We start from the raw sequence: 27,527 nt of genomic DNA, 5'->3' as shown, positions 1-27,527 counted from the left end.
CTTTAGTCCCACTAAATGCACACAGGTGGGAACTGCGGCCAGAGCACCAACTGCGCCGGCCCTTTCCCCAATGACCTCCCGCCAATTTCCTTGGGGAATCGGGCAAGTTCCCCTGGCTCAGAAAACATAAGTTTTTTCCGACTTTAAAATACACGCCGAAGGTAGGCGTGGAGGTTTCACTCTCCACTCCTGGAGAGAGAGAACCAACGCGAAAATCCCCAGAGAAGCCAAAGAAAAACAAGCCTGCGAGGGAGCAAGATAGAGAGGGGGAAAGCTTGGGGGAAAAAGTTATGTGTTAGGAAAACAGCGTAGTGGAAAGTAGAAAGAGGGGTATCCCAGTAACTCCGAAGCGAAGGGGGTGTCGGCGCAGCCCCTCTCTATTGCGCCTGCGCAGTGCTACCTTTGGCACCCCCCCGCCCCTTCCCGCCGCCTAAGATTTACTCGTCTCTCGGCAACCATTCACCCGAGGAGCCAATCAGAGGGCACCTTTTGCCCAGTCCTCGCCGTCAGCGCCCAGGCGGAAGGATCCCTAGGGCGCTGGCTCCGCCCCGCCCCGCCCCTCGCTCCCCGGGGAGGGCAGGCTTAGGGGCGGGGGCAGCGGGCGGAGGCGTGGCCAGGCCGTTTAAGAACGGAGGGGGCGGCGGCGGGTCGGCTCACTCGGTGCAGCTGCCTGGGGGCTGTGGTGACTGCGCTGGTCCTGCTGGGGGCTGCCCACGCCAAGGACCTGCCTCTGTCGTCTCCTCTTCCGCCGCCCAGGTGAGTCCACGGCCCCCTCCTCTAAAAGCGCGAGGATGCAGCGGCCCCAGAGAGCCGCGCGCTATACCCTCGGGGGCCGTCCCCGCCGAGTGGAGCTCAAGTCTTCGCCGAGCCTGGAGGGGGCGTGGGGCTCGGAGGGGAGGGGCGGACAGGTGCCGGGACCCGGTGCTTTCTTCCCCTCCAGCTCCCGCGGCGATAGCCCCCCTGCACACCCCGCTCCCGAGGACCAGGCGAGACGCTCCGAGACGGAGCTGCAACTTTCCAGAGACTTCGGCCCGGGCTTGGCAAACTTCAGCGCGTTCCTGCTGCGCGCGTCTCGCAGGCTGCGCGCTGGCCGGGCTCGGGCGGGGCGGCCGAGGAGTGTGTGATCGGGGGCCTTCAGCTCCTTCCCCGCTCCGACGGCGCCCGCGCCATCCCTGCCTCGCTTGCGGTCTCTCGGGTTCGCCCCGGTGCTCCGCGGGCGCGCACGCCCTCCCCGGCCGGCGGAGCGCGAATTCGAATGCGGTGGTTTCGGAAGACGCAGTTAGAGACGCAGCGGTCAGGGGCATGTGTCAGGCCGGGGAGGGGAGGAGCGCTTCCCAGGCTCGGTGCCAAGGCCGCGGTTTTGAGGAGAGGGCGGAGAACCCTAACTTTCTTTGACTCACTCTAAACTAGACACCGTGAGCAGCAAAGTGATCCAAGAGGGTGACTTGTGCGCTGCACGTCTCTCGGAAACTTCTGGGGAATACGGTGTCTGTGACCTGGTTCCTCCCCTGTTAGGAATGAAACTTGCTTACCGTGTAGACCAAAAGCCATGACAGTCAGTTGACTCGGCTAGCGGTTCCGCGGGTGGCTTAAAGGCGCGGCTGCCCCGGGAGGTGTCGCTGTCCAGATCGCGAAGGTGGGAGGGGAGTCGGAGAAGGGGGACGCACCTGACGGCTCCAGGTTGGTAGCCTGTACGCCTCAACAAAGAACACCGGTGGGCGAGAAAGCAAAACGACGTTGCCTCGAAGTAAGAGAGGACTTCGGAGAAATGCCAGGAGAGCTCCTCAGGAGAACGCGAGTTGACACATCCTCCCTAGCACCGACGGTTAGGGCTGGACCCCGCGGGAGGGAGCAGCTCAGTCCCCTTCTCCCCTCCTTTCTGTCCGGAGGAAGGCTTCTGCTGGGTGACCAAATCCTGGTCTTAAGTAGGGTCCTGCTGCCTTTTTAACTTCTGTTTGTTTATGGAGTTACAACATACAAACAATTGAGTGCTTCAAGTGCACTTGTTACAGTGTGCGTTTATAAAGACTGTGTAATAATTTGTATTGTGACAATTGGTATTCAGGATATTTGGTAGGTCGGTTAGGAACCTGAACCTCCCCAGGAAATCAAGTTAAGATTATTAAATCCTAAAGTAGACTCCTGGCTTGGCCCAGCTGCTTTCAGGGGGGATGAGAGTGGTCATTGTTGTCTACCCAACGGGAGTAACTCGGCAAGGCATCCGGGAGGGTGGTAGGGGTCCTTACCGAGAATGGTGCTGTGTCTTAAATCCCCAGAGGTGTTATTGAGAGAGCAAGACCCTGCCATCGAAGGGGGTGGGGTGGGGATCAAAGACTGTTGACTTTTCTCTTCCTTTCAGGGAGGCGGTCTGAGCTGGACCAGCAGGGCTTCTGTCCTTTGACGTTCTTGTTTGAAGATGGAAAACTTAATATCCGAGGAGTCAAGCTTTTACTTGAGATAACTGAAACTTTGTGTCTTAAGGTGTACTCATATCTTTGGAGTACATTTATTCTCAATAAAGGGTTTTTAGGAAGATTTTATTATTTGTATATTGAGAGTCCCATAACATCAAAGTTAAAAATTTTTTTTTCTCTGCCAGGAGGCCTCTAAATTGTTACCCAAAACAAAGGTCCCTAATTTCATAAGTTACTGTGTGTACATAGAGTTAACAGCAACACTCTTTATGTTGAGTTTCTTCCACAGTACCTACCTTGTATCAAGAAGATAGAGTAGGGGTACCTCTGAAAGGAAGGATTTGTGATTTCGTTGGGCACCAGTGGCTCTCCCTACCTAGTTTCCTCAGTTCCACTGTGAGTACAGGTAGCTCACCGAAATCCCATCCTGAGTTGCAGAAGCTCGTCCTGCCCCCCATCTCCCAATAGCGCCCCACTCAGCCTACATCCCCCAGTGTTCAAGGCCGGGGCAGATGGTGCATATCTCGCGCTATCTGTCAGAGAACAGAGAAGTCCTCGTACTTCTGCAAGTCCGAGGAACTGCCCGGCAGTAAAGATAACTTAGAGTGGACTGTAGTGCCCTTGTTCTCCCAGGGCCAGTAACCGGACACATTTGATAGAAAATTAGAAAATGACATTATTTTTTTAACTGTTCAAGTACGTAGTACTTTGTCTTTATCTTGAATCTTTGATATGTTGTGTGCATGGGGTCAGTCACTAAAGAATGACAAGCCAAGAGCTCTGATGTGGTAAAGCTTTTTTGTGTTACTGAGAGAAGTTGTGGAAGCCCAAGACTAGTTTCTTAAGTTAAATTTGTGTTGTTGTGTTTGGCTTTCTTGGTCTCACACCAGACTCTGGGCTGTGTCTGTTATTTTGTGTGTGTGTTTAGGGGTTAAGGGGAAGCCATGTGGTGTCTGAAGTGTTACTTGGGATAAAATATTACTCTGGTTAGCTAAGGTCCGTTGCATTTTTGTGTTGTCACTGAGGTAAACAAGGCAATATAGAAAAATGCTTTCTGTCATCTTGGACTTTTGACTGTAGTACGTTAAATTGGCATAAGCAGTATTATGATGGAGCAGACACCTCTGTGTTTAAAGAAATGTTCGTGTTTAAAGCCACTTGGGTACAGCAGTGTTGCTGATCTCTTGTGATGCTTCCAGGACTTCTGGTCTCAGACTCTTTTATCTTTTCCCTACATGCATTATAAGGAAGCTTATATATGAGATTTAAATGGTTTAGAGGAAGCATCTTTGTATAACTCAACTGTATAAGGAAGCCTTCTGAATTGTTTAGAATTAATGGATTTTGCACAGCTGACCCCTGTAGCCTGTTCTAGAACTGTTTGCAGAACTTTTTGGAACAACAGGAAAAAACTAATAGTATGAAGAAATAATTGCTGATGCTAAGCAATGTAGGATGTTTTTTAGTCTCAGAGCCCTTTGGAGTCTTGGTCACTAAACTGCGTAAAGTGTTTATTTCATGGATAACAGTGATTGAGTCAGTAAGTAGTTAAGTGCTTCCTAGGCAGTAGTTTGTGCCAGGTGCTGGGGAGGCCAAGGGAATGGTATGTGGAAAGGTCTGTGGAAGTGCTCTGGATACAAGAGGAGCTGGGTCAGCTTGACAGCCTACTGGAGTGCTCAGTTTTTGCTCGTTTGTCTTAGCCACTGGCATGTGAGCCCCAGGAAGGCAGGGATCTGTGCTCAGCCTGACTCCCCAGCGCCTGGAGCAGGGCCTGGCACACAGAAGGGGCTCCTCTTCACTGGATACAGTGCTCTGCTGGCACTCCACTGCCATTCCGCTCAAAGAGGGAGGCATACTTGAAGTGGGCGTCGTCCTGGTGGGCCAAGGTGCTGGAGCTTTTTGGATCAAAAACTCTGAGCCTCAAATGCAGGGCATTTTCTGGGCCTTTTTTTAGTGGAGGCCTCAATGGTGTAAGATTGGAGCTGAGGGGCAGTGGCTGCTAATTGGCCAACAGCTGAAACTCCTCAGGCTGCACTCCTGACCTGCTCCCTTCACGCGCTTCCCATCCTGCCCATCCGCGCAGCACCAGCCTCACCCGCTCACTCAGCCTTTCTCTCTCCACCGTCACTCGCTTGCTAGTTCTGCTGATTATTTCGCTTTTTAATTTTTTGTTTCCCACTGCCATCACTGACCTGGCTTTAGGCCCCACAGACAGCCGCTCGCCGAGAGCAGTGGCGGAGCTCCTGTCCCTGCCTCCGGCCAGTTCTGCATCCCCTGCACCTCGGACCCCACCCCGTCCTCTCAGGAACTGCCCTTCCCTCTACAAGCTGAGCTCCTTCTCAGGACCTGTTCCTTTCTGACCCTCTGTTTATTCCTGACTCAAGTATTTGAACAAATTAATGCTACTCCTTCCTTACCAAGCTCTATTTTAATTCAGCTTGGGACCCTTCTCAGAGGCTTCTGGTCTTACCCGTCTGAGGTCCCCCTTATCCCATACCTCTCCTTTTCAATACTTGTTTACCGTTCTGCCTTATTTTCTAGTTTTTTCAAATCTTATCTTCAATTGGATGAGCACAAAAAGTTCCATATCTGTCTCCGTATTAGGTCCCTGTAGACATATTTTGAGAAGAAAATATCTGTGAATCTTGAACTGCTCCCACCCCATCGTGTTGCCATGAGCTTCTCTTACCTTAGCCCTTATGAGTCCTCCACCTCGCCTGGCTGTCTACTCCTTACCCCCAAACACACCCTGTCCATCCTGACCTGTGCTTGTGAGGTGAAGGGGTGGGCATTAGGACCACCACCCCCAGCTGGCTCTCCGTGGCCTTGGCCAGTCCCGTGGTCACAGGGAGTAACTATAAGGTGGGTGCGGTAGGAAGAGCGCTGATCCAGAAGGAGAGAGGTGGACGCTGAGCACCTGCCCTGTGTCCAGGTGCTGGCCTAGGGCTGTGGGCTGGGCATCAGCACTGCCGCTGTCTCCGTGCTCAGGACCCTTGTGGTCCTTACTCTTACCTCCTCCCTGTCTCGAGGCTCCTTAGTTGTGAGGACGCCTGGGTTCTGGTCCTGGCAACACCTTTATCTCTTCAAGCTTCAGTTTCTTTGTTGTAATAAGGACAGTAGACCAGCGCTGTCCAATAGAAATATAACAAGAGCCAATTAAGTTTCTAGTCGTCATGTTAAAGTAAAAATAAACAGGTGAAAATAATTTTAATAATTTTATTTAACCCATCATATCAAATAGTATCATTTCAATTTATAATCAATACAAAAATATTAATATTTTACTTTTTTTCCCCTCATACCAAGTCTTTGGAATCCAGTCTCACAGCATGTCTCTGTGTGGACTTGCCCCATCTTAAGTGCTCAGAGGCCATACGAGGCTTGTGGATACAGTATTGGGCAGTAATTCTCGTTCTGCATGAGTGGGGCAGGAGTTAACAGTTATGGAAGAACAGTGTGAGCTAGGATTTAAGCTCTACAAGGGCAGAGGTCTGTGTCTCTTGCTTTCCCATGGATCATAAGCTCCTAGATCAGTGTTTGGAACACAGTAAGCTGTGTTCCACAGATATTTGAAAGAAGGAAAGGAAATTCAGTCATGGTGGCTGGTGATAATCATTCACCCTGTGAATCAGGCCTGACACTAAAATACAGGATGTGTGATGCCTAGTCCAGTTCTCCTTCTCTTGTTTTTCTATAGTTTCTTAGCGAATCATCATAAGGTAATAGAATTTTAAAGAACTGAAGATAAAATCTGCAGACTGGGAGGGGATCAGGACTCCAACAATTTATCAACAATTAAAAATTGAAAATGCAAGAGGAAATAACTTTCAAGTAAATGTGTCTATGAGATACCTAATGACAATAACACGTGACTTGGTCAATGCTAATTTAATGATAATCATTCTAGTGAGCTATGTTCACAGCTTGTATGGCTCCACACATGTAGAAACACCAAACAGAGGGTGGTTTGGCCACCTCAGGTGCAGTTGGTGCAGAAATAGGTACCACCCCATAGTGTAGCTCCTTCGCTTTAATCCCAACCCTCCACCCCCGACTCTGCCCACCTGCCCAAATTTCTGTTCTTAGTAGCATTTATAATGTTGTCAGAGGGACCATTGAGCCTGGTGATGTTTCATTTGGGCTGCTGCCCTGTGCAGTACCTGGAGGTCAGGTACCTGCTACTTGAATGTTAACTCCACAGGGAAGGATCTATGCAAAGCTAAAACCTGGGTGGAACTGTGTGCACATTAGGCCAGCTCACCCTTAGACATATGTGAGTGGAGCTGAGTATATGTGTTCAAGTATGATAAGTGCTGCATTTGAGCAACTAAGAGTTGCTTATCCCTTTCCTGATAAGGCCCAGGGATGCTGCTAGTGACTAGGCAGGACTTCTAGCAGACTGAGGTCCTCATTTTGGACAACTGACAGCTATTCAAAGCTCTAAACTGGAGAGTTAGATGGTAAAGTAGCCTGTGGACGCAACCCTTGATAAAACCTGGAGGCTGTCAGGCCTTAAACCCTGTGGATTGTATGTATACTTGGTCATCCTTACAGTAAACAGTCTTCTTCTAGGAACTGCCCTGTTTTTCTTAGTCTAGTCAATCTCTAAAACAGTAGGGCCAGCTCTGGGGATCTCCTTAATGAGTTCAGACCCGTAACATCTCTGATTTAGAAAGAGGCTTTTGCGGGAGGGAGTGGACTACCAAGTTGCAACAAGAATTATTTCCAGTTCAAGTTGTGTATGTAGCTCTTAATAATGCTGGCACCTTAGAAAAGTTGACTTCCATGCTTAGCTTCCATCTGAAGGTGTCTGTGTTCTGACCTTGTTAATGTTTACATTTGCAGCGATTTCAGGGTATTCCTCTAAGCGCTTGAACTTCTGTGGTGTCCCTGTTATAATATCTGGGTCAGTGTTTTGATTCTGTTTCGTGCTGTTTTGCAGCCACAGCATTAGTTCTTCCAGTGTTATCTCTCCAACCACAGTTGCTGAAGCACCCTATTTGGAAGACGGGAAAGAGCTTTCTGTTTGGACTCTTCTTAGGGTGGGTGTCTGTGGATAGAGCCCACTGATAACCATGAAGACTGTATGTTCCATCAGTGGGAAGGGAGAACTTGTGAGGGCCCCTCAAACTGGAAAAGCCTGGGAGAGAGCGAGGCGGCTCTAGGTTCTGCGGCCTGCCTCTGCTTCAGTCCGGGACATGCTTTTCCTTTAGCTCAGGCAGCATCCCAGTGGCTGTGGGAATCGAACCAAATTGCTTGGCTCTGATAAACATCACTGTTAAATGGCTGGCAGGATGCTGATAACCCTGAGAAAATAGATTGAGACCTCAACTGAATGTGGTCGAGCTGGGAGTGAGAAAAGACCATCTGCGGGTTTGCTGTCACTGACTTAGAAATGTCTTCTCTGGGCACAGCTTTGTGGCATGAGTCAGTTATTTCTTTGAACTGAGGTAGACTGTGTTTGTGGGTGTTCGAGTGGGCAACTGTAAAAATACCTTCTTGGCAAAAGTTAGCACAGAATATATGGTCCTTTTAAAAAAAGAAGGCATTATTTTATCTGGTTCTGTTGCTCTGGGCCATCTGCTAATCTACACTCTTTCTCCATGTACATTAAACACAGGTGTGTGCCTTGGTTATCTGAAACTTTCTTAATGTGTTTGGGGGCAGTGGAGGAGTCTCCAGACTGTAGCCTCCTCTCTGATGGTGGGACTGGGGGCCCTGGTGAGGGGGCTGACAGCTAGCAGACAAAAGTCTTCCTCAGGCTGCCCCCTGGTCCTAGATAGCACCTGGCCTTCACCCCCCTAGGAATTCAAGGAGTAAGGGAGGATTTCTCTTTAGAAGGCCAAATCCACTTTGACCCTGGTTTTTCTCCTTTCTGCTCACTTATCTGCTGCTGCATATATCAAGTCCATGGTCATTCAAAGCGCCTGGCTCTTTTCTCAAGGATGAAGGAATCTCAAGGGTCAAACTACACAGGTGGGAAAAGTCTCACTGGCAGGTGTCCAGTTTCAGGTTCAGCATGCACGCATTCGTCAGTCTGTTCCTGTTTTCACTTCTGTTCCAGCTCTCCTTCCTGTGCCAGCCCTTGGGGTCCTGGTCACTTCTCACAAATTTACCTACCTTCTCTCTGCAGCTCCAGCTGGGTTATCTGGTTTTAGATCTGATAAAGTTGCCCTCTTGTCTGCAGGGAGTGTCCTGTTCTGTTGCTGTATCAGCAGATCTGAATTCCTATCTTCTAGCCACCAGAGCGAATCCCAGCAGTTGTTCCTTTATTCTGCGAGCAGAGCAGTATGCCTTAGTTGCAGATCCAGATCAGCATTAGCCCATTCCTGAAATCTCCTTCTTGTGCCGTTATTTTTTCCCCTTAATGCTTGCCCAGCAGGCTGACTATCCAGCTCCTCCTTCTTCTGGGTTCTTGCTCACTTCTGGGCTTGCTTTCTCTAAAATCACCACAGCCTAGCAACCTGGCCAGCATCTTGGAGCTCCCTCAGAAGTGAGGATCCTTGGCCTTCATCTCTCAGCCATTGTTCCTTTAAAACAAACATAGTAGCATTTCTATACTTCATTACATTCAGTTCTGGTGGCTCCAGCCAGGCTGCCTACACCCCCCAAGTCCATGATGATTTTGAGGGAGAGAGTTTCTGTACTGGCGGTTGATACATACTTTAGTTCTGGTTGATACATACTTTAGTTCTAAATGCTTCTGCCTGCTTTCAGTACTTGCCATCTGGCCTTACCCCACTCAGGGGGCCTTAGCACATCTCACCAACTTCTTTCCCACCGTTTTATAAAATACCTTCATACCTTTCTCCCTTTTCCTTCCTCTTATTGCCGTCTACTTCTTGCAACTACCTGAGCTGCTAGCTTATTTTCAAAGCCCCACCGCCACCCCAACACACACACCAAAGCTCTCCACCTCCTGGGAAGCCTCCTAAATCCCATTTCTGCCACTTCCCAGTGGTGTGTCCTTGGACAGTTAACAATTTGTGTATCCCCTTTGTTCCCCAGTTTTCTCATCTGTAAAGGGGTAAACCCTCCCTTACGGGGTTGTTGTAGGAATCAAACGGATTGGCCAAGATAAAGCCCTACTGCACTGTCTCTCTATCAAATAGTTTGGTGGCTCATTAGGGCACCTGGCTAAACATCTAGTCACATTTGGTGTCCCCTGGCTGTGGCCGTCTCTACACAAAGAGCCCCTGGAGAGCTCTGTGTCTGTCAGTACCTGCTGGAGCTTCTGAGGAAGTAGCAATTGAACCCTGTGGGAGAAGGATGTGGGTAGGATTAGTGTTTTACGTTGTAAAACAGCTGATGTGCATCCCTGTCGAGAAGTGGGATTTCCCGTCATGGCCAATGAATTACCTTCTCTGGTGCCTCTCTGAGAGGCACGTGTAAGCCACCCTGGTGTCCTGGAGGATGAGCACTGACTCGCGTCCCTTGCTCAGATGGAGTCTGCACTGAAGCCGGCAGTGAAGGGTGACTGACTCGAGCTTTGCTGTCTTCGGCGTGTCTGGTGGGGGATAAGGAGCGATGGGGAGATAAAATGTCACAGTTATACAGTTAACAGAAGGTTGCTTTCTCCTTTTTTTTGGATAGAACCAATAATATCTCTGTTTTAGAAAACATCACTTTAGTAGAAGCAGCCAGAACTGGTCGTGCCTGTGTGTGTGTGGGTTTGTAGCCTGGGCTCACTACCCTCACCCTGCCAGTGGCACAACCTGAACTTGGTGGAAGTTGTGGCCAGTTCCAAGAGTTAGAAAACTACCTCAGGAGTTGAGGATCTGGGGTCAATTCACTTAATCTTTTCTGATCCTTTTTCCTTAATTTGTGGGAAAGGAGCAATTGTAGCTTCCTCGGAGTGCTCGTGCGGATTGAGTGGGAATTGTTGTGAAGTGGCTCACACTCAGTACTCTTTCATTTGCTTTCACACACCTCTAGACCTTCATTTTATAGAAAAAAGAGAAATAGGCCCAGAGTAGTGGTTCTCATTCCCTCAGCTAGCTAAGGGAAGAGGTGGATGGGATTCTAGGATGGGTACTGCCATCCACTTTTACTTCTGCTGAAATTTTCTAGGCTTTTTTTTTTTTTTTTTTGTGAGGGAGATCAGCCATGAGCTAACATCCGTGCCAATCCTCCTCTTTTTGCTGAGGAAGACCGGCTCTGAGCTAACATCTGTTGCCAATCCTCCTCCTTTTTTTCTTCCCCGAAGCCCCAGTAGATAGTTATATGTCATAGTTGCACATCCCTCTAGTTGCTGTATATGGGACGCAGCCTCAGAATGGCGGGAGAAGCGGTGTGTCGGTGCACGCCCAGGATCCGAACCTGGGCCGCCAGTAGCGGAGCGCGCGCACTTAACTGCTAAGCCACGGGGCCGGCCCTTTCTAGGCTTTTATACGCAACTAAATAGTTTCGTTTTGTTTAAAGTGTCTTCTGTTGCACATGGAGGAGAAGAGTTTGTGTGCAAGGTGCCAGCCACGGGTACATGGGTCCCCTCTCGGCCAGGAGCTGGGGACGGCAGGTGTCTTTGTTCTGCATACACACCTCCTTATTGTCTGTCACCAGGCTTGCTCCATTGCCTATGGCTGAGTGTCTTACCCTGAGCTGGAAAGTGTTACTGGGAAGATGTAGGCTTTTGAGGTAACATTCGATAACAGTGAAAGGGAATTTTGTCATCAAAGGAATGCTGAACTGTGTTTGAGTTTCTTTGATATTCTTAAACCCACAGCAGGGGCAGAGGAAGAGGTGTTGTTTAGTTGTCTCTGGACTGGGTAGAGGGCTGCAGTAGCTGAAAGAGTCTCAGTTCACACCTCAGCACTTCCATGATACCTTTAGGGCAACAGCTTCTAGAGCTTTCATGTTAAATATCACAGACCTAGACTTAACTTCATGGATGTGTATCTCTACGTATACCAAGAACTCTTTCGACGGTGTCTGTGTCTAATACCAGGCACAAGTAGGAATCAGTGTTGATTTGACCATGAGACCCGGGAGTGTTACAGATGCTCTTGTCTCCACCTTGTCCATCTGCCGGGCCTGCTTGCCCACCTTGAGGCCTCTCACGCTTGCCTAGCCTCTGTCGCCCTTATTTCTGGGATCTAGATAAACTATGAAACAGTATTAGAAATAGCTCTTTTTTTTCCTTCTCTTTTCAACTGGGGCTCAAACATAGGTTTTCAAATCAACTAGCCTTGCATGGCTCTGTCCCAGGCAGTGGGAAACAAAGGTAAGTTCCACCCCACTTGTCCTCAGGGAGCTTGCTTTAACTTCGGGCCTCATTTGTCTTTTCCTCGCACCTTTTGCTGCCATCTCTGCACACCTGTGTTCTTTCAATGTGTGTGTTCTACCCTCTGCTGCAGCCAGATGATAGAAGGAAGAGGGGTTCTGGGGTACCTCAGATCGCTGTTCATCACCGGTCAGACTTCTTAGAAGATTAAGCAGCTTGAACTGAGTAGGCAGTTGGTCATCCTCACTTTTCAAATCAGTCCCCACCTTTCCCACTTTCCACTGTCCAAAATGCAATGACTCTGCCTCTCAGACGGAAGGAACATCAAACACTTTGGTTTGAATTTACCAGGCTTCAAGTTAATTCTTTTTCTAGTCACTATTTCGTTAATTTGCTGACTAGAATTTGCCTTTAACCAGGGCCTTTTATGAGTTGGAAATGTATGTTTCACGTGATTCTTTTATATGGGGATTATATCAATGTTGATTTCAAGTGGTTAATTAAAACTAAAACTGTTGCACTAAGCTCTGGTGTGTTATCTAAGCACTAAGGGCCTATGACTTGGATTTATTTTAGTAATACCAATGTTTGTCTCAGTAACTTGAAAATGTACTTTTGATATTTGAAATTGTTTGGATAGGTGAGGGAAAACAAAGAATTCCTTTCTGATAGGCATTAATAACTTATTTTGGGCTCTTCTAATGAGCTGAGCACTGAATATGAACCCAGCCTAAATTTGAGCCTTCAGTAGCTTGAGCTCCTCTACGTCTAAGTCATGGTAGATTGGAAAATTAAAAACTACGCCATGGACTTGGCATTTGTCATGTCTCACACTGTGCTTTTATAGAGACTACTTTTTCCAAAAGTTAACTCCGTTATTCATATATGTGTCAGAAGAAGTTGATATGGAAGATGCCAACCCACAAGCATCTTAGATTCCTGAAAAAGTGTTTATTGCCTTTATTAAGGTTCTGGCATCTGTAGCCAATAATCAACATGACAGTATCATGAGGGTAGCTCTAGTATGTCTGAAATGAGAAATAGCAATTCTTGTAAAACTACAAAAAACATTTTTGGATAACCAACATAGAATGGGACTAGATGAGATGGCTTATCCATTATTTTGAAAGTTTTGGGTTTTTTTTTTTTTCATAAACAATGGATATCTTGTTTTGAACAGTATGTAAGTAGAAACTTGACTAAAAGCCATTCTAGAGGAAAAACAGTCCCTTCTCCCCTGCGCACCCCTCTAGAGATCAACATTTAAGGGGGAACTTCTAAGTGTATTTGATTTTGGCACATGGGTATGGGCATGGTGGGGAGGGAACTGAAGGAAGTAAAGAAGGTAGTAGATGAGTACAAGGCTCATAGGGGAAAGATTTTAGAACATGGCTCATAAGATTTTAACTTTTTTCAACTGATACATGTATAGGTTCTAAATTCAAAAGGGAAGTTTTCTTCATCCCCTGTCCCCCAACCTAGAGGTGGTATTTGGTGTGGGCTGAGCTACTTGTGTGTCCTTCCAGAGATTTTTATGATTGTATGAGCAGAGACTTGTGCTTTTACACACGCAGTTTTGCACTTGCTTTTCTATTAATCTTGACGAGCATTGCACATTCATACAGAGAGAGTTGCCACCATTCTTTTGGACAACGCATGCATTTGTATACTACTGTATGCATGCGTCAAGTCATTTAACCTTCCTCCATTGATGACTACTTATAGCTTTATAAATAATTCTCCAGTAAATATCGTTGTGCATACTTGCAAGTATACCCATAGGATAAAATCCAAAGTAGATTTCCTAGAAGTAGAATTGCCATGTCAAAAAGTACGTCCACTTAGAGTTGAGAGTCCCATGTTGCTCTCCAGAGAGAGCCTACAGGCTGGGTACCAAAGGTGTCTGCTTCTTGGTCTTTGCCAATCTGATAGGTCAAAATGATACATTGAGGTTTTAATTTGCCCATTGCTTAAGGTAAGGTTGAATATGTTATCCATCTGAGCCACTGCTCACATCCTTTGCCCCTTCTTCTGTTGAGGTTGTAGTATTTCTGATTTGTAGGCACTTACCGTTCATTAAGGAAATAATTATTTTTCCTAATGTGGCAGATATTTTCCTAGTTTTGTCTTCTGACTTCTTTATGGTGTTTTTACCATGTAGATGCTTTAATTTTTATATAGGCAAATGTATCAATTTTTTGTGACTTTTAGCTTTTATGTGATTTAGAAAGGACTGCCTGCTCTCTGTAAGTGTGTATAAATTCCATGTTTTTTTCTAGTACTCCTAGGATTTCTTCCTTTTATACTTAGGTCTCTGCTTCATCCATCTAGATCTTAGTTTGGTACAACATAAGGAGCCACCTTTAGTTGTTTAATTTCTAGATTTTAAAAATTCTGTTCTGCCCATTTTTCTGTCTTTTTGCACCAGGACCACACTGTTTCAATGACTGTGGCTTCATAATATCCCTTATGAGGCTGGTGTGCATCATTCCTATTTTTTGTAACTTTTCTGGCTAGTCCTGCTTCTCCTCCTATATGAACCTTACAGATTTTCAGTCTATAACAGATTCTAACTTTGACTCTACTACCAGTTCAGAGATTACAAAAATATATGAAAATTCTCATGCGTGTATGTAACTCCCCCGCCAGGGGAAGGAGAGAGCTTGCGTCAGATTCTCGCTGGTCTTAGATGCCCCTCCTCTGATGTTAAGAACTACTGTTCTAGAGGTAAGAGTTGTCCTGACTTTAACTCTAGATGACTTCTTTTTTAACAGCTCCTTTAGAAAAAGGCATGAGTCGGGGCTGGCCCAGTGGTGCAGTAGTTAAGTGCCCGCACTCCGCTTTGGCGGCCCGGGGTTCGCTGGTTCGGATCCCGGGCGCACACTGAGGCACCGCTTGTCAAGCCCTGGCAGCATCCCCTATAAAGTAGAGGAAGATGGGCGCGGATGTTAGCCCAGGGCCAATCTTCCTCAGCAAAAAGAGGAGGATTGGCATCGGATGTGAGCTCAGAGCTGATCTTCCTCACACACACACACAAAAGGCATGAGTCAGAAGTCATTCCTATGGTTGTTCTCCTCTGCAACATTGTTGAGGTTCTTCCTGGAGATTTTCTTAAAATTAATGGTTCTTTCTAATCCAAGTACTGATGGAATTGAGGCTCCTCCGTTGCTGTGACTTCTCGTCTTTGTATCATAAATGTGAGCCTTGGAAGCACAGTAACAGGTGACACACAAAGTAAAGCAAATTATATTTCATAGGTAGATCAACATACCTGACAGAAACCTGTGTCACCAAATCGGAGTATTGCAGTCTCTAAAATGAAGCTAGAGCCATACCTTTCTGTAATCATTTGAACTTAATTGTGTACCTATGTAACAGGCACAGGTGTACTGTATGCTAATCATAAAAGGGGCCACAACAAAGCAAGTGTACATAGAGCACATGAAAAAGAACTCCACTGTCTCAACTCTGACTTGAAGCCAAATGCCAGCCACAATAAACATTAAGCATTTCATCACAAATTTAGCTTGATATTCTTAACTTAGGGGTGCTTTGGAAGGATGATCTAGATAGCCTATGGCTTTTTAATACTGGCCAAACAGGTTTGAAGGGAACCTTTCATTTTCCCCTTGGCAAGTATTCTTCTGTAGCACGCAGAGGAGTGCTCACTCCCAGATTGGTCTTCCTAGAGCCTGCTTTGATCATGTGATCAACCTTCCCATTGCCAGCCAAGCAAATTCAGTCCCTTAACCTAGGTACTGAAGGGAGCCTGTGACCTTGCTTGAGGAGAGGTGCCTGATGGCCAGACTGGACAGCTTGCCAGGTCTTGGCTGCATGCTACCTTCTGCCCCGCAGCCCCAGCTGAGAGCTCACATTGCCTTTCCACTGGCTTGTGTCCCCTCCCCATAAGTGAACTCTTCTGTGGCCTTCCTGTTCACCCCAGTCAGAGGACACTCCTTTCTTCTGCCTTAAATATTCCATTTTCTTTTTACCACACACTGCCTTGTATTGACATGTTGTGCTCTCACCCACCTTCTTAATGGCCAGCTCCGGGAAAGCTCCTCTTGGTGTATCCAGTGGTGCCCCATCACTGAGTGACAACCATCCCATTGATCTGAGTGCTGTGGGTAAGGCAAGGATCCCTGGCACCAGTGCAAGACTAAAATTTAAGTTGGAATCCCAGGACAATGCATGCTGGATGTGCATTCAAAAGCAGCAACTTCCGAACAGTGCAACTGCCGAAGTCCTGGGGATGGAGTTTGTGTGTGTCTAGCAAGTCAGAGAGGTGGAGAGGGTGGGAAGACCGTTCACAGTGAGGTCTGAGGACAGTACCTTGACTTATTGTTTCAGGTCTTATGTCCATCTAGCTAACATTTGACCTGTGTGGAGCCACAGGCATTTTGACTTTCTAATATATTAGTATTTGTGGGTTTTATTTTGGTGAGGAAGATTAGCTCTGAGCTAACATCCATTGCCAATCCTCCTCTTTTTGCTGAGGAAGACTGGCCCTGGGCTAACATCTTCCTGTACTTTATATGGGACGCCGCCACAGCATGGCTTGACAAGAGGTGCGTCAGTCTGTGCCCGGGATCTGAACCGGCGAACCCCAGGCCGCCGAAGCGGAGCGCGCAAACTTAACCACTATGCCACCGGGCCGGCCCCCAGTGTTTGTTTTTTTTTTTTTTTTTTGGTGAGGAGATCAGCCCTGTGCTAACATCCGCCAATCCTCCTCTTTTTTTGCTGAGGAAGACGGCCCTGGGCTAACATCTGTGCCCATCTTCCTCCACTTTATATGGGACGCCACCACAGCATGGCTTGCCAAGCAGTGCGTTGGTGCACGCCCGGGATCCGAACCAGCGAACCCCGGGCCGCCGCAGCGGAGCGCGCGCACTTAACCGCTTTGCGCCACCGGGCCGGCGCCCCCAGTGTTTGTTTTTATATATTAGGATTTCCAGGCATCTGTTGTGTTTCATTTTCTGAAAAGTACAACTTAATTTAAAATTGCTTTGGTAATTTTGTGGTTCTAGCAGTTGAAGTGTGAGAAGTGATATTTTTCTTCTAGTACTGAGTGCTAACTTTTTTCATCTCAGGTAGCTGTAACGTTTTTCAAAATCTTTCCACTATTTCCGAAATCCCATGGAAAGCTCACACTGCCCTGAGGAAGTTTCCCACATCCTGTGTAGGGCCTCCTTGCTGGGTGGTGCGGTTCCATTACATAGCTGACCTAACCCTTTGTTACCCAGGAATTTTGTCATTCAGACAACTCCTCAGTCCTCCCCTGGATGACAGAGGTGTGTGTTGTAGGGCAGACTGCTCCTGTAAGTGAGAGGCCATGAGATTCTTGCTAACAGGACATCCGTGTACTTGACTCCAGCAGGAGTGACCTGACTCCCTCTTCTAGGGATGGTTGTAGCCCAGAGTTGAGAATTCGTCTATTCGTGGAGTGAAGGAGGCCTTCATTTTTTGTGGATCATGTGTTCTGTGTGTGGGCGTTGTACCCTAGGTGTCAACCGATTGAGGATGTAGTGAGGGAGCCAAAAGCAGGAGAGGGCATTTCCATAGAAAACAAGGACAATTAGCAAAACCTATAGGCATTCTATGGAATAATGTTGTGTTTTGGTTACTAGGTCTAATAAGTTTGTCTGCTTCCCTTCACACAAACCAGCACACTCCACCCCCAACTGTCATGCAGACAAAGCAAACAAAGAAATGAAACCCACATAAAACAGACTTATGAAGTTATCGAATTTGGTGTAGGGCAAGCTTATGTGTATTTTGTCCTTACTCCCTGCAGGCTCTGTTCTTTATATATTTAACTCATTTAATCCTCACAGCAACACCCAGCAGTAGGTGCCATTTATCGCTATTTTACAGGAAAATGTTCACAGATAAGTCACCATCTTCTCTGAGTCTGTCGAGCTGCCTTGCCATGTAGAAGTGAATCCTAACTCTGTTTCTCATCCCTCCCTTTCAGTTCCCCCGGCAAGAACATCCCCTAGGATGGCGGAGGAGAGCAGCAGTGCCAGTACCAGGGACTGCGTGTCCTTCAGCGTGCTCACCTGGGATCAGGTGAGCCGGCTGCATGAGGTCTTGACCGAGGTCGTGCCCATCCACGGACGAGGCAACTTTCCAACCCTGGAGATAACTCTGAAGGACATCGTCCAGACTGTCCGCAGCCAGCTGGAGGAGGCAGGCATCAAAGTGCGGGACGTCCGGCTGAATGGCTCTGCAGCTGGCCACGTCTTGGTCAAAGACAACGGCTTGGGTTGCAAAGACCTGGACCTAATCTTTCACGTGGCTCTTCCCACAGAGGCAGAATTTCAACTGGTCAGAGATGTGGTTCTGTGCTCCCTTCTGAACTTCCTGCCAGAGGGTGTGAACAAGCTCAAAATCAGTCCAGTTACCCTGAAGGAGGCTTATGTCCAGAAGCTGGTGAAGGTCTGCACCGACACTGACCGCTGGAGCCTGATCTCCCTCTCCAACAAGAACGGGAGGAATGTGGAGCTGAAATTCGTCGACTCCATCCGGCGTCAGTTTGAGTTTAGCGTGGACTCTTTTCAAATCATCCTGGATTCTTTGCTCTTTTTCTATGACTGCTCCAGTAACCCCATCTCTGAGCACCTCCACCCCACGGTGATTGGGGAGAGCATGTACGGGGACTTTGAGGAAGCCTTCGACCATCTGCAGAACAGACTGATCGCCACTAAGAACCCTGAGGAGATCAGGGGCGGGGGACTGCTCAAGTACAGCAACCTTCTCGTGCGGGACTTCAGGCCCACAGACCAGGAAGAAATCAAAACTCTGGAGCGTTACATGTGCTCAAGGTTTTTCATCGACTTCCCGGACATCCTCGAGCAGCAAAGGAAGTTGGAGACCTACCTTCAAAACCACTTTGCCGAGGAAGAGAGGAGCAAGTACGACTACCTCATGATCCTTCGCAGGGTAGTGAATGAGAGCACCGTGTGCCTCATGGGGCACGAACGGAGGCAGACCCTGAACCTCATCTCCCTCCTGGCCTTGCGTGTGCTGGCAGAACAAAACATCATCCCCAATGCCACCAACGTCACCTGTTACTACCAGCCAGCTCCCTATGTCAGTGATGGCAACTTCAACAACTACTACATTGCCCATCCTCCAGTTACCTACAGCCAGCCGTACCCTACCTGGCTGCCCTGTAACTAACCTTGAGACCTGAGGGTTTCCACAGTGGGAACCCCAATAGGGCAAGGGCTCTCAGGTAGGGGAGCCTCCTTTTAGATGTAGGTGTTTGGCTTTTAAAGGGGAACTCAGCTCTGATTCTGCTTTTTTTTCCTTTGTGTACCCATTGGATGGGTCTACAGTATATCATGAGCCAACCCTGAAGGGCCCCGTTATTCCAGTGCCACTTTGGAAAATGCTATGGGAAGTATGACCTATCCACATCTTTCCAAGATAGACACTAACATGTCATGTCCCAAACATCAGCACAGTTGGATTTGAGCTCTGTGCAATGATTGAGACTGGGGAAACGCTTGGGCAGGGTATGAGAAGTATTAAGCTACCTGTCTTCTCACTTGAGCCTGGAGTAGGCTGTGTGGGCCCTCGCTTGGGATTCTCTGCAGTTACGTGGAAGTTGTGCTGATAGTCTATTTTCTTGTATCAATTTCAGTCAGGCAGTAAATGGTAAACATGAGGGTGCTCTTGTGACTTAATTTTTGTTCGAGGACTAAATTGCTTATGTTTATTCCCTGTCAGCAGAGCTGAGGATTTCTTTCATCAATAAACCAAAGCCAGTAGCTGGAGACTGAGATCTGGTTGGAAGTGGTTCCTGGTTTAGATGCTGTGCTATCATGAGGAGTTGTGAGATATTGCTGAGAAAAAAAATGACCTTTTCTTGAAATGTAACTTGAAAACAAAATAAAATGTGGAACATAATGTTAAAGTAGAATTATAGTGGTGGTGGTGGGGGGGGTGATTGTAAATAGGAAACATGAATGTTTGATTTTTTTTTTTTTCTTTAAGGAATTCTTATTGAATGACACTTTTTTTCCCTTCATCATCTCATCACTTTTGTTTTGCTCTTCCCAAGACTAAGGATTGTGCTGAGTCTACAGTCATTGTGGTAACTGACGTGAGGGTCTTCCCGTGTTTTTAATTGGAAACCCAATTTGGTCACATTCCAAGTATGACAAGCTGTTTTTCTGGATTACTTTGGCTGATTTTTTGTTTTTCTTTTGTCAAAAATAGTGATTCCCTTCTCTAAGTTTTTTTTTGACAGCAAATGAATTCAGGAATTTCAGTAAGACTGAGTGACCTATGGGATGATCTGCTCTTGTGGGCAGAGTTCTTTGGCTTAAAATTGCTACAGAATCAAACCTGGTGTCCCCGTGCTGTGTGTGAGGTAGAGGTTTAGCGTTCAGTCCAGTCTCATGTGCATCGGAACTACCGAGGCACCTTGCAATGATCAGTTCTGGTGTATTTGGGGAAGAATGGAGTGATTGAAGAATAATCTTCCTTATTCTGGTGGATTTGACCAACTTGTTTATATTCTGCACTTTAGAAGGAAAACAGTGTTAATCTCTAGTCTAAAGCAAGCTTAGTAAATGGGAGAGTTCTAGGCTACTGTTGCTTTAACAGTAGGTTTAGATAAGGGATTTTGTCTTTTGCAACTTTTTGTGGGATCTATTAGATAGCATCACTTTAGAGGATCAAGGGCAAAGAAGCTCAGTATTGCCAGCCAGCTTCGTTTCTAATGTGATTCAGTCAAAGCCGTGCACCTGATTTGTGCTTTCTCCCGTAGCCATAAAAATCTCAAGCCCTGAGTGATTGCTCTCTCCTTGCTTTAAGCAATGAATTTTACCTTAATGCAGAAATGCTTAGTAGAAAATGAGTGGTTTACCTTTTTCTAAAGATTATATTTTCAGGTTTTTTCTGGAATGTGATGTCTTGGTCCTCCTGAAAGCAGATGTGGCTTAGCTGGTGTCCATGTTGTGCTGCATTAGGTGAATAGAAGCCACTTCTTGGTGTAACCAGCTCCTGTTTCCCTGTGAACCATAGTTATATTTGAATTCATTGGCTTTGAGTCAAGTCTGATTCTGCATTGAGGGGGACCCCAGGGTGCTTCAGTGTTAAAAGGGGGGCAATGAAGAGTGAATCCCAGCTTTAAAAACTGTGTGGTCATCCATGACCTTAAAAGGCTGCCACTGTGGTCAGATGGCAACACGTTTGCACAAAAATGACAGATCTGTTTAACTAAAGCTTTGAAATGTGATGAAGCTGCCAACATAAGGACTTACTACAGAAGTCAGTATTGCTTCTACTAGAAGGCTTGGGGACCAGGGTAATGAGGCTCCAGGTGAAGATAGGATCAGAACCACATCAAGTAATTAAATTTCCAGTTTGTCCTTGGAGTTCTTTCTGCTATGTTTTTTTCCTGTATGGTACTAGTTATCCTTTGAGGATGAAGGGAGGCACAGAAGTTGCTAGAAATTCCCAGCCCCCCAGTTCTTTACCACCATTGCATGATGGCCATCTTGGTAGAGTCTCTTCACCTGAAGTTCTTAGCCCAGCTATTTTGGAGTTTGAGAGTAGACATGTGTTCTAGAACCATCACGGTAAAAAGATGTACACCAAAGCTGTAGTTTTAAAACACCACCCTGGTGTAGTGGTGTCTCCACCTGCTCTGCGAGCCTTTTGCCTGCCTCAGAGTGGACCAGGTAACCTTGAATCTCAGGTGTCTGGAAATTCTAGCTAAAAGCTGCCCTTCATGCTGCTCACATAAGCACCAGGTACTCTGAACTTGTACTGAGTCCAGTGGTTCCTCTTTTTTGTGTGTGTTGAGTAACATGAAACTTGGCAGTGGCCAAGGGCACTAAAGTTCAAGTGCAAGTTTTGATATAAATTAAGCAGTCTCATTTGCTTTAGGACTCTGAACAGTTTGCTGATGCTTTCTGCAAGTATGCGGCTTGTTACCCCAGCCTGCTTCTTGGAATCGGGTTGAGCAGCAGTGAGATTACAACAGTACCTTTTTGCCTTGTTTTGGCAGAAGGGTACACACTGAATTCCTGGCCTTGAGCTTCAGTTTCCCCCTTAAATCTTACCTTGGCAGTAAGACACTATTCCTTACTCAGTAACTTCAACTCTGAAACTAAACTCTATATCACTAACACCTTCAAATCAGGGTTCCTGCTGGCGCATGTGGGATGTGGCATGGCCCACCCTTGGGAGGACCTGGCAGATGGGGAGAATCTGGTAGGAAAGGTGCTGGGGTCCTGACATGTGTTAACAGATGTGGTTTGGCATTCAAGTTTTGTTTTCCCAGTTTGATTTTTCCCTGGGAATTTGAGTCACTGTGAGCTGTGTGTGAACCTGTGTTTTGTGGTGATGTGTTAATAAAGTGCTAAATCCCCAAATCTGCTTGTCCTTCAGCCTCCCCACTGGGCCCATTACCTTCATGGTAGGTTAGGATTTTAACTAGTACTGCATTGTTACCTTTGGGAAATGGTGCCACTCAAAAGCAACTTCCTAACTGGAGGAATACCTCCTTTCTAGTTAACTTTCTGGTACTGGTGCTGTGTTTTAGGATACAGCTGGATTCTGAGCTCAAACATCCTCTTCCAGAGAATAAATGATAGTTATCCGGTTGTGAGAAGAGACCCTGATGCTCACCGGGGCCATTACTTCCTGGGTATCTGATGGGGCTCACGCTAGGCAGAACCCTTTGGGTGGCTTCTGTAAGGTGAAAGAACTTCCAGTTGCCAAGGTTAGATTCGTATCCTGAATCTGGCAGAGAGCATAATGTCACAGCTGACTTTGGAACATATTCTAGTGGATCCAGTTTCATTCAGAGGACCAAGGGAGGTGTGTAGGGGGATGTATTTAAAAAGACCTGGCAACTTTTTAGCGTTATTTGTGGAGACTTCCAAGGTGAGGATCAGGAAAAAAAATGCTTTTTTGTGAGTTCAAGTTCTAAATCTTATTTACCTGTCACTTTTAAAAAAATAGTTTAAGTGTAAGCAAAAGAAAACGCTTGGAGTTTTGCCTGGGCTAATAAGAGTTGGTGCAGATTGTCATGTGCATTTGCATAGGAAGTTGAGAAGACCATCTACTAAAGAGGAAGTCGTTAAATAATTTCAATCTGTGGGCATTTTAAAACTCAAGCCATCTGGTCTCTCTCTCTTTTTTTTATTGGATTAAAAAAATAGCTGCTTTAGGAAAATTGGGTTTTTATCCATTAATTTCCAAATTAATGTTGATGAAAAGTAAGATACTCATTAGACTAAATTGGAAGCTTTTTTGTTCTATATTTGTTCTATAGTGGTGGCTAGGATATGTGAGGTTTCCTCTTGGGTGTGATGGTCACTGACCTTCTTATGTGATGCAGGTGAAATCATTTGTCAACAGAAAATGTGTTAGAACTTGATGAAATAAAGCTTTGAGTGTGAGAAATAAAGATCTATTTAAAAAAAGAAAACCTTATCAGTTATGCTCATTTCTTGGCGTTGCCTCAATGGTGAACTTGTTTTAGGTTTCAGGAAACATACTGCATTATCAACATTATCAGCCTTGGATACTTCTCTGAAAGATGGTGCTTTCTCTGGGGGAAGGGATGTGTGGTCACCTTAGGGGCCATAATTCCCTTAATATTTGGACTCTTCTCCAAGGGGCCTAATTTAAACTGAGCTTTGCTATTGACCATGGCCTCTTGGCTAACGCCTATGTTAGGTGGTATAGTCTTGAAATCTACCTTCACTGGCACCTTTGTTTGATTCAGTGTTAAAGGCTAGGTTCTCTTGAGTTTGACCTTGGCCCCAAATCCATTTCAATAAGAACAAAAATAACTTTGACTATACTGTATATAACTGCTACCATGGTTTCTTTGCATTTTAAAAGAAGTATGGAAGTGAACTAGTGATATTTGAGTGGTTGATAGGTGTTTGGAGGAAATAAAGAGACACTGTAGACCTTCATGGTGACCAACTTGCTTCCTGATTCCTCTGGTCCTTTCACAACCCCTCTGCACCCCCAGCCCTGCCTCTCTTCCATGCTGAATTTAACTTCTATTGTATTCTCTGTAATTATCATCAAAAAACTTATGCCTTTGTGTAAAAACCTTCACCCTCTTATCTTCAGCTTGCCTGTTGCTGCTCCTTCTTAAACCTCTCATTCTGAAGATGAGCCTTCTCTGGATCCTAGGAGGTGTGGAGTCCTTCCAGATCACTTCTTTGGAGTGTTGATTCAGTGACCCTTTCTCCTCTGAAGCCCTGGCTGCCAGCCGGCACCATCTATGTTGCATCTTCACACCTCCTTTCATCCTGGTGTTGTCGACATCCATGTCAGTGGCCTCTTCAGCATTAACAGTTGACTACCGCCATTCTAACCATCTCTTCACATTGGCTAGACTTTGTCTGGATCTAGAACTGCTCACGAATGTTCAATATTTTATTTTTTATTTTCTTGTGAGGAAGATCAGCCCTCAGCTAACATCCATGCCAATCCTCCTCTTTTTGCTGAGGAAGACTGGCCCTGGGCTAACATCTGTGCCCATCTTCCTCCACTTTATATGGGACGCCACCACTGCATGGCCTGACAAGCGGTGCATCAGTACGCGCCCAGGATCCAAACCTGGGCCGCCAGCAGCGGAGCGCACACACTTAACCACTACACCATGGGGCTGGCCCCTGCTCATGAATGTTGAAGTGACTTTCTCTCTTCTCTCTCCATGATCACAAGAATTGAGATCAATCAAAGGGCAATTTTATAATCTTGTTATGTTTGCCTAGGAGCCAACTTCAAGATCCTTTTCCCGCTCATTTGTACTGTGCGTTCCTTCCAAAATGTTCCTTGACTCTGCCTTCTTGGTGTTGCCTTCAGCTCTTGTCTAGGTTATTTCATGAGTCTTGTCACTTGTCTTGCCACCATTTTTCTTGGCTCATCCAAGGGCTAGTTCTAAAACAGATACGTCTGTGCTCCTCCCATACATTAAAACCTGCTTGCGACCCTACTGTGTGAGGGCAGATGTCAGACTTAAAAATGTCAGGAATCCTTCACAGCCAGCCTCAGTCTACCTTCCCAGCCTCTTCTCTACTCTACTAAGCAGGTCTTCTTCCAGTTCCAGAGCTCATGGTTCCTTCCATGCACCCCCACCGTGCAATGACCCTCTTAAAATCTCAGCAGAGATGCTACACCCCTGGCTTCCCAGGCTACCTTCCCTTGCCTGCTGTTTCTGTTGGGGCACTTACTGGGTTGTATCAGTTCTTCATCTAGATTGTGAACACCAGTATGTTTCATTTTCCCCTGTCTGCCTCCCACACACCTGGCATAGATTTGTTGCTTCAAATGTTGAACTTGGTGTTTTTGTCCTTGGAGGACTTGGACTCGGGCCGCTAGCAACTAGGAGGCTGAATCCTGGATATTAACCTGGATGTGTTGTAATGCCTCATTCTGGTGCCAGAAAACATTTTAATCCAGGCATTGTCCAGACCAATATTTACATGCAGAACAACTTGTGTGGGAAGTGGTGGTACTCAGTTCCCCGGAATGAGTAGTCATGTCCTGGACACTGTAACACTATTGATTGCAAACTTCTGACCTCCTGCACAAGGTCAATACTTACAACTGCAATCTTTACACTGTGCTGTATTCGCCCTACCTCCCCACCCACGCAGTACCCCCAACAGACTTACCCTTCCTGTATTTTAGTAGAACTCTTGTGTCACCTCCGAGTGTTAATTCCTCAGCATTGGCATGGTGCTCCCATTGCTACCCAATGTCTCCAGGATTCCAGAATTATACTTTCAACTAGTGGGGAATTTTTTTTTTCCTTCAATGTTCAAGTAGTGGCTTAGGTGGGATAGGAACATACTTGGTTGTAATTTGGGTAATATCTGCTGGAAGATGCTAAGAGCATTAACAGGACCTGAGAGGGTTTATCAAACAACCTCTGGGGGAAGCAGAGGCCAAAGCTTCAGTGTGACACACCTCTACTACCTTACCTTGGGGTGGAACTTCATCCTCTCCAGAGCCCTTTAGGTAGAGTTGTGCACGTTATAGCAGGTAGAGTTGAGACACAAGTCGAGGGTGGAACCCAGTCTGGGACATAATAGGAAGCTGCATGGCACTGTGGTGAGTGTCTGGTACAACCCCTACCCGTGCCCAAAAGCTGAGGGGGCACCGTGAGGTCAAGTGACTTCCTGCCCTGAGTGATGCAGCAGAGTTGGGCCCACAGTGCTGGCTTCTTGGCTCCTGGCTCCGTGATTTCTCCTGTACCACAGGGCTGTGTCCCTCTTCCAGGGGCAAATGCTATCTAGAAGAATGTGCTGGCCTGGCAGATGAACCACATGTCTCTCAGCCACTTGACTGGCATCCCTCTCTTGAGCAGATTTCTGTGAGTGCTGCCAAAAAGCCGGGGAAGCTGGGCCGTGTCAGGAGGCTTGGTTTCACACCAAGGTAGGTAATCCCTTACCTAGCTGAGTAAGCCAGCCTACCTGTTCTGGCCACAACTGCATCACAGGTCTACCAAATCCAGGGCTTTTTCATCAAAGCAAGTCACCGCTTAGACTGCCTTTTACCATAGGAAGTTTCTTGAAAGAGGTCCTAGGGGAGAGTGTGAGAAGTAAGAGTCACCTGCCTTCTTTCAGATGCTTACCTGGGAGGGAGGGATCGTGTGTGATCCCTGGTGTGTGTGTGTGTGTGTGTGTGTGTGTGTGTGTGAGAGAGAAGGAGAGACAGAGGTGGAGACAGGCAGCTTGACAGTGACTTTGGCAAGACTCTCCTCAACAATTTCGATCCATTCAACATGGGCAGCGCATGAGCCTTTGTTCAAGGGGTCTGTTGGAAGCTCAAGCCACGAGAACATGGAATGACGATTGCTCACATTTGCCTAAGGCTTTAGAGGTTACCAAGTACATGTTACATGTATGTCAGCTTGTGGATCTCAGAAACCTGCGAGGGGGTAGCAGAATTCTCACCTTACGGATAAGAGGCCAGAAGCTCTGAGCACTAGGGAGTTGCCCCAGGTTACATAACTTGTGAGAGGCAGAGCCTGTGCACAACGACCTGACTCCAGGGCCCCGTTCTCCCCACACCTGTAACCCTGAAGGCAGTCTGTAAACCATAAGTCACCGGGCAAATGTTGATTGTTATGCCAGCCCCTCTCAAGGGTGAAGAGGTGTTGAGTTGCCTGGTAATAGATCCGCTTCCACTTATACAGGAAAGGAATTCCTTGGACAGGCCAGCAGCTTTTCTCAGACAACCCTCCCTTTGTGAATCAGCTGGGGGACAGGGGCAGGGGGGATGGAAGGGACCTACTGCAGGCTCGCTAACATGTTTGGGGAATATCACCAAGCGCCAGGTCCTGTGCTGAGCGTTAGTATTTAATCTCCCAACAACTCAGAGACAGGACGATTACGTTTACAGAGGAAATGAAAATGTCACAGCTGGCAGAGCCAGGAGCAGGCCATGGGGTGTCTGACTTTGGGGCTCAAGCTTTTAGCCCCTCCATGATATGCTATTTTGCCTTCAACCTGTTTTACAGGGTGGCATGTGGAAGAGGCACAGGAGGACAAATATCCCACCTTCCAACAGGAGCCTTTGAAAAGGAATGAGCACACCTCCCGAGTCTGTGGTTAGTAAACAGAGTATTAAGTGGAGGCCAAAGGGACTGATTAAACTGATTAGTTAGAAACGAAAATTAAGCCAACTGACTAAAATAAAATACGGTGCCTATATTGAATTATAGTTGGCATAAAATTTTAAATTAGAATTGAAATAGCATCCCTTTTTTCCTTAAACAAGAAGTTACATAATAGACGGTCTATTTAAGCTGGAGAAGAGGGTAAGGGAGTGAGGGAGGACTATGCAGAAGTCAGGAAACCAGCTCCCCAACAGCTATGAACAATGAAACCGAGAGGGGA

General features: G+C 46.7%; 1 protein-coding gene across 1 annotated transcript; it reads left to right on the top strand.

Moving 5' to 3' along the window:
* The first annotated feature begins 669 nt into the window (after window positions 1-669).
* TENT5C (terminal nucleotidyltransferase 5C) lies at window positions 670-23,086 on the top strand. The gene is made up of 2 exons (XM_087444794.1): window positions 670-756; window positions 17,609-23,086. The coding sequence occupies exon 2, from the start codon at window positions 17,635-17,637 to the stop codon at window positions 18,814-18,816; it is 1,182 nt and encodes a 393-aa protein (XP_087300920.1). The 5' UTR covers window positions 670-756; window positions 17,609-17,634; the 3' UTR covers window positions 18,817-23,086.
* The last annotated feature ends 4,441 nt before the right edge of the window (window positions 23,087-27,527 follow it).

The sequence above is a fragment of the Ceratotherium simum genome, chromosome 2 (genome assembly GCF_057802395.1).
Source record: "Ceratotherium simum simum isolate JZ-2026a chromosome 2, ASM5780239v1, whole genome shotgun sequence".
NCBI classification, from domain to species: Eukaryota; Metazoa; Chordata; class Mammalia; order Perissodactyla; family Rhinocerotidae; genus Ceratotherium; species Ceratotherium simum.
The sequence above is the reverse complement of the archived record's forward strand: the minus strand, read 5'-3'. Positions and strand labels throughout refer to the sequence as shown.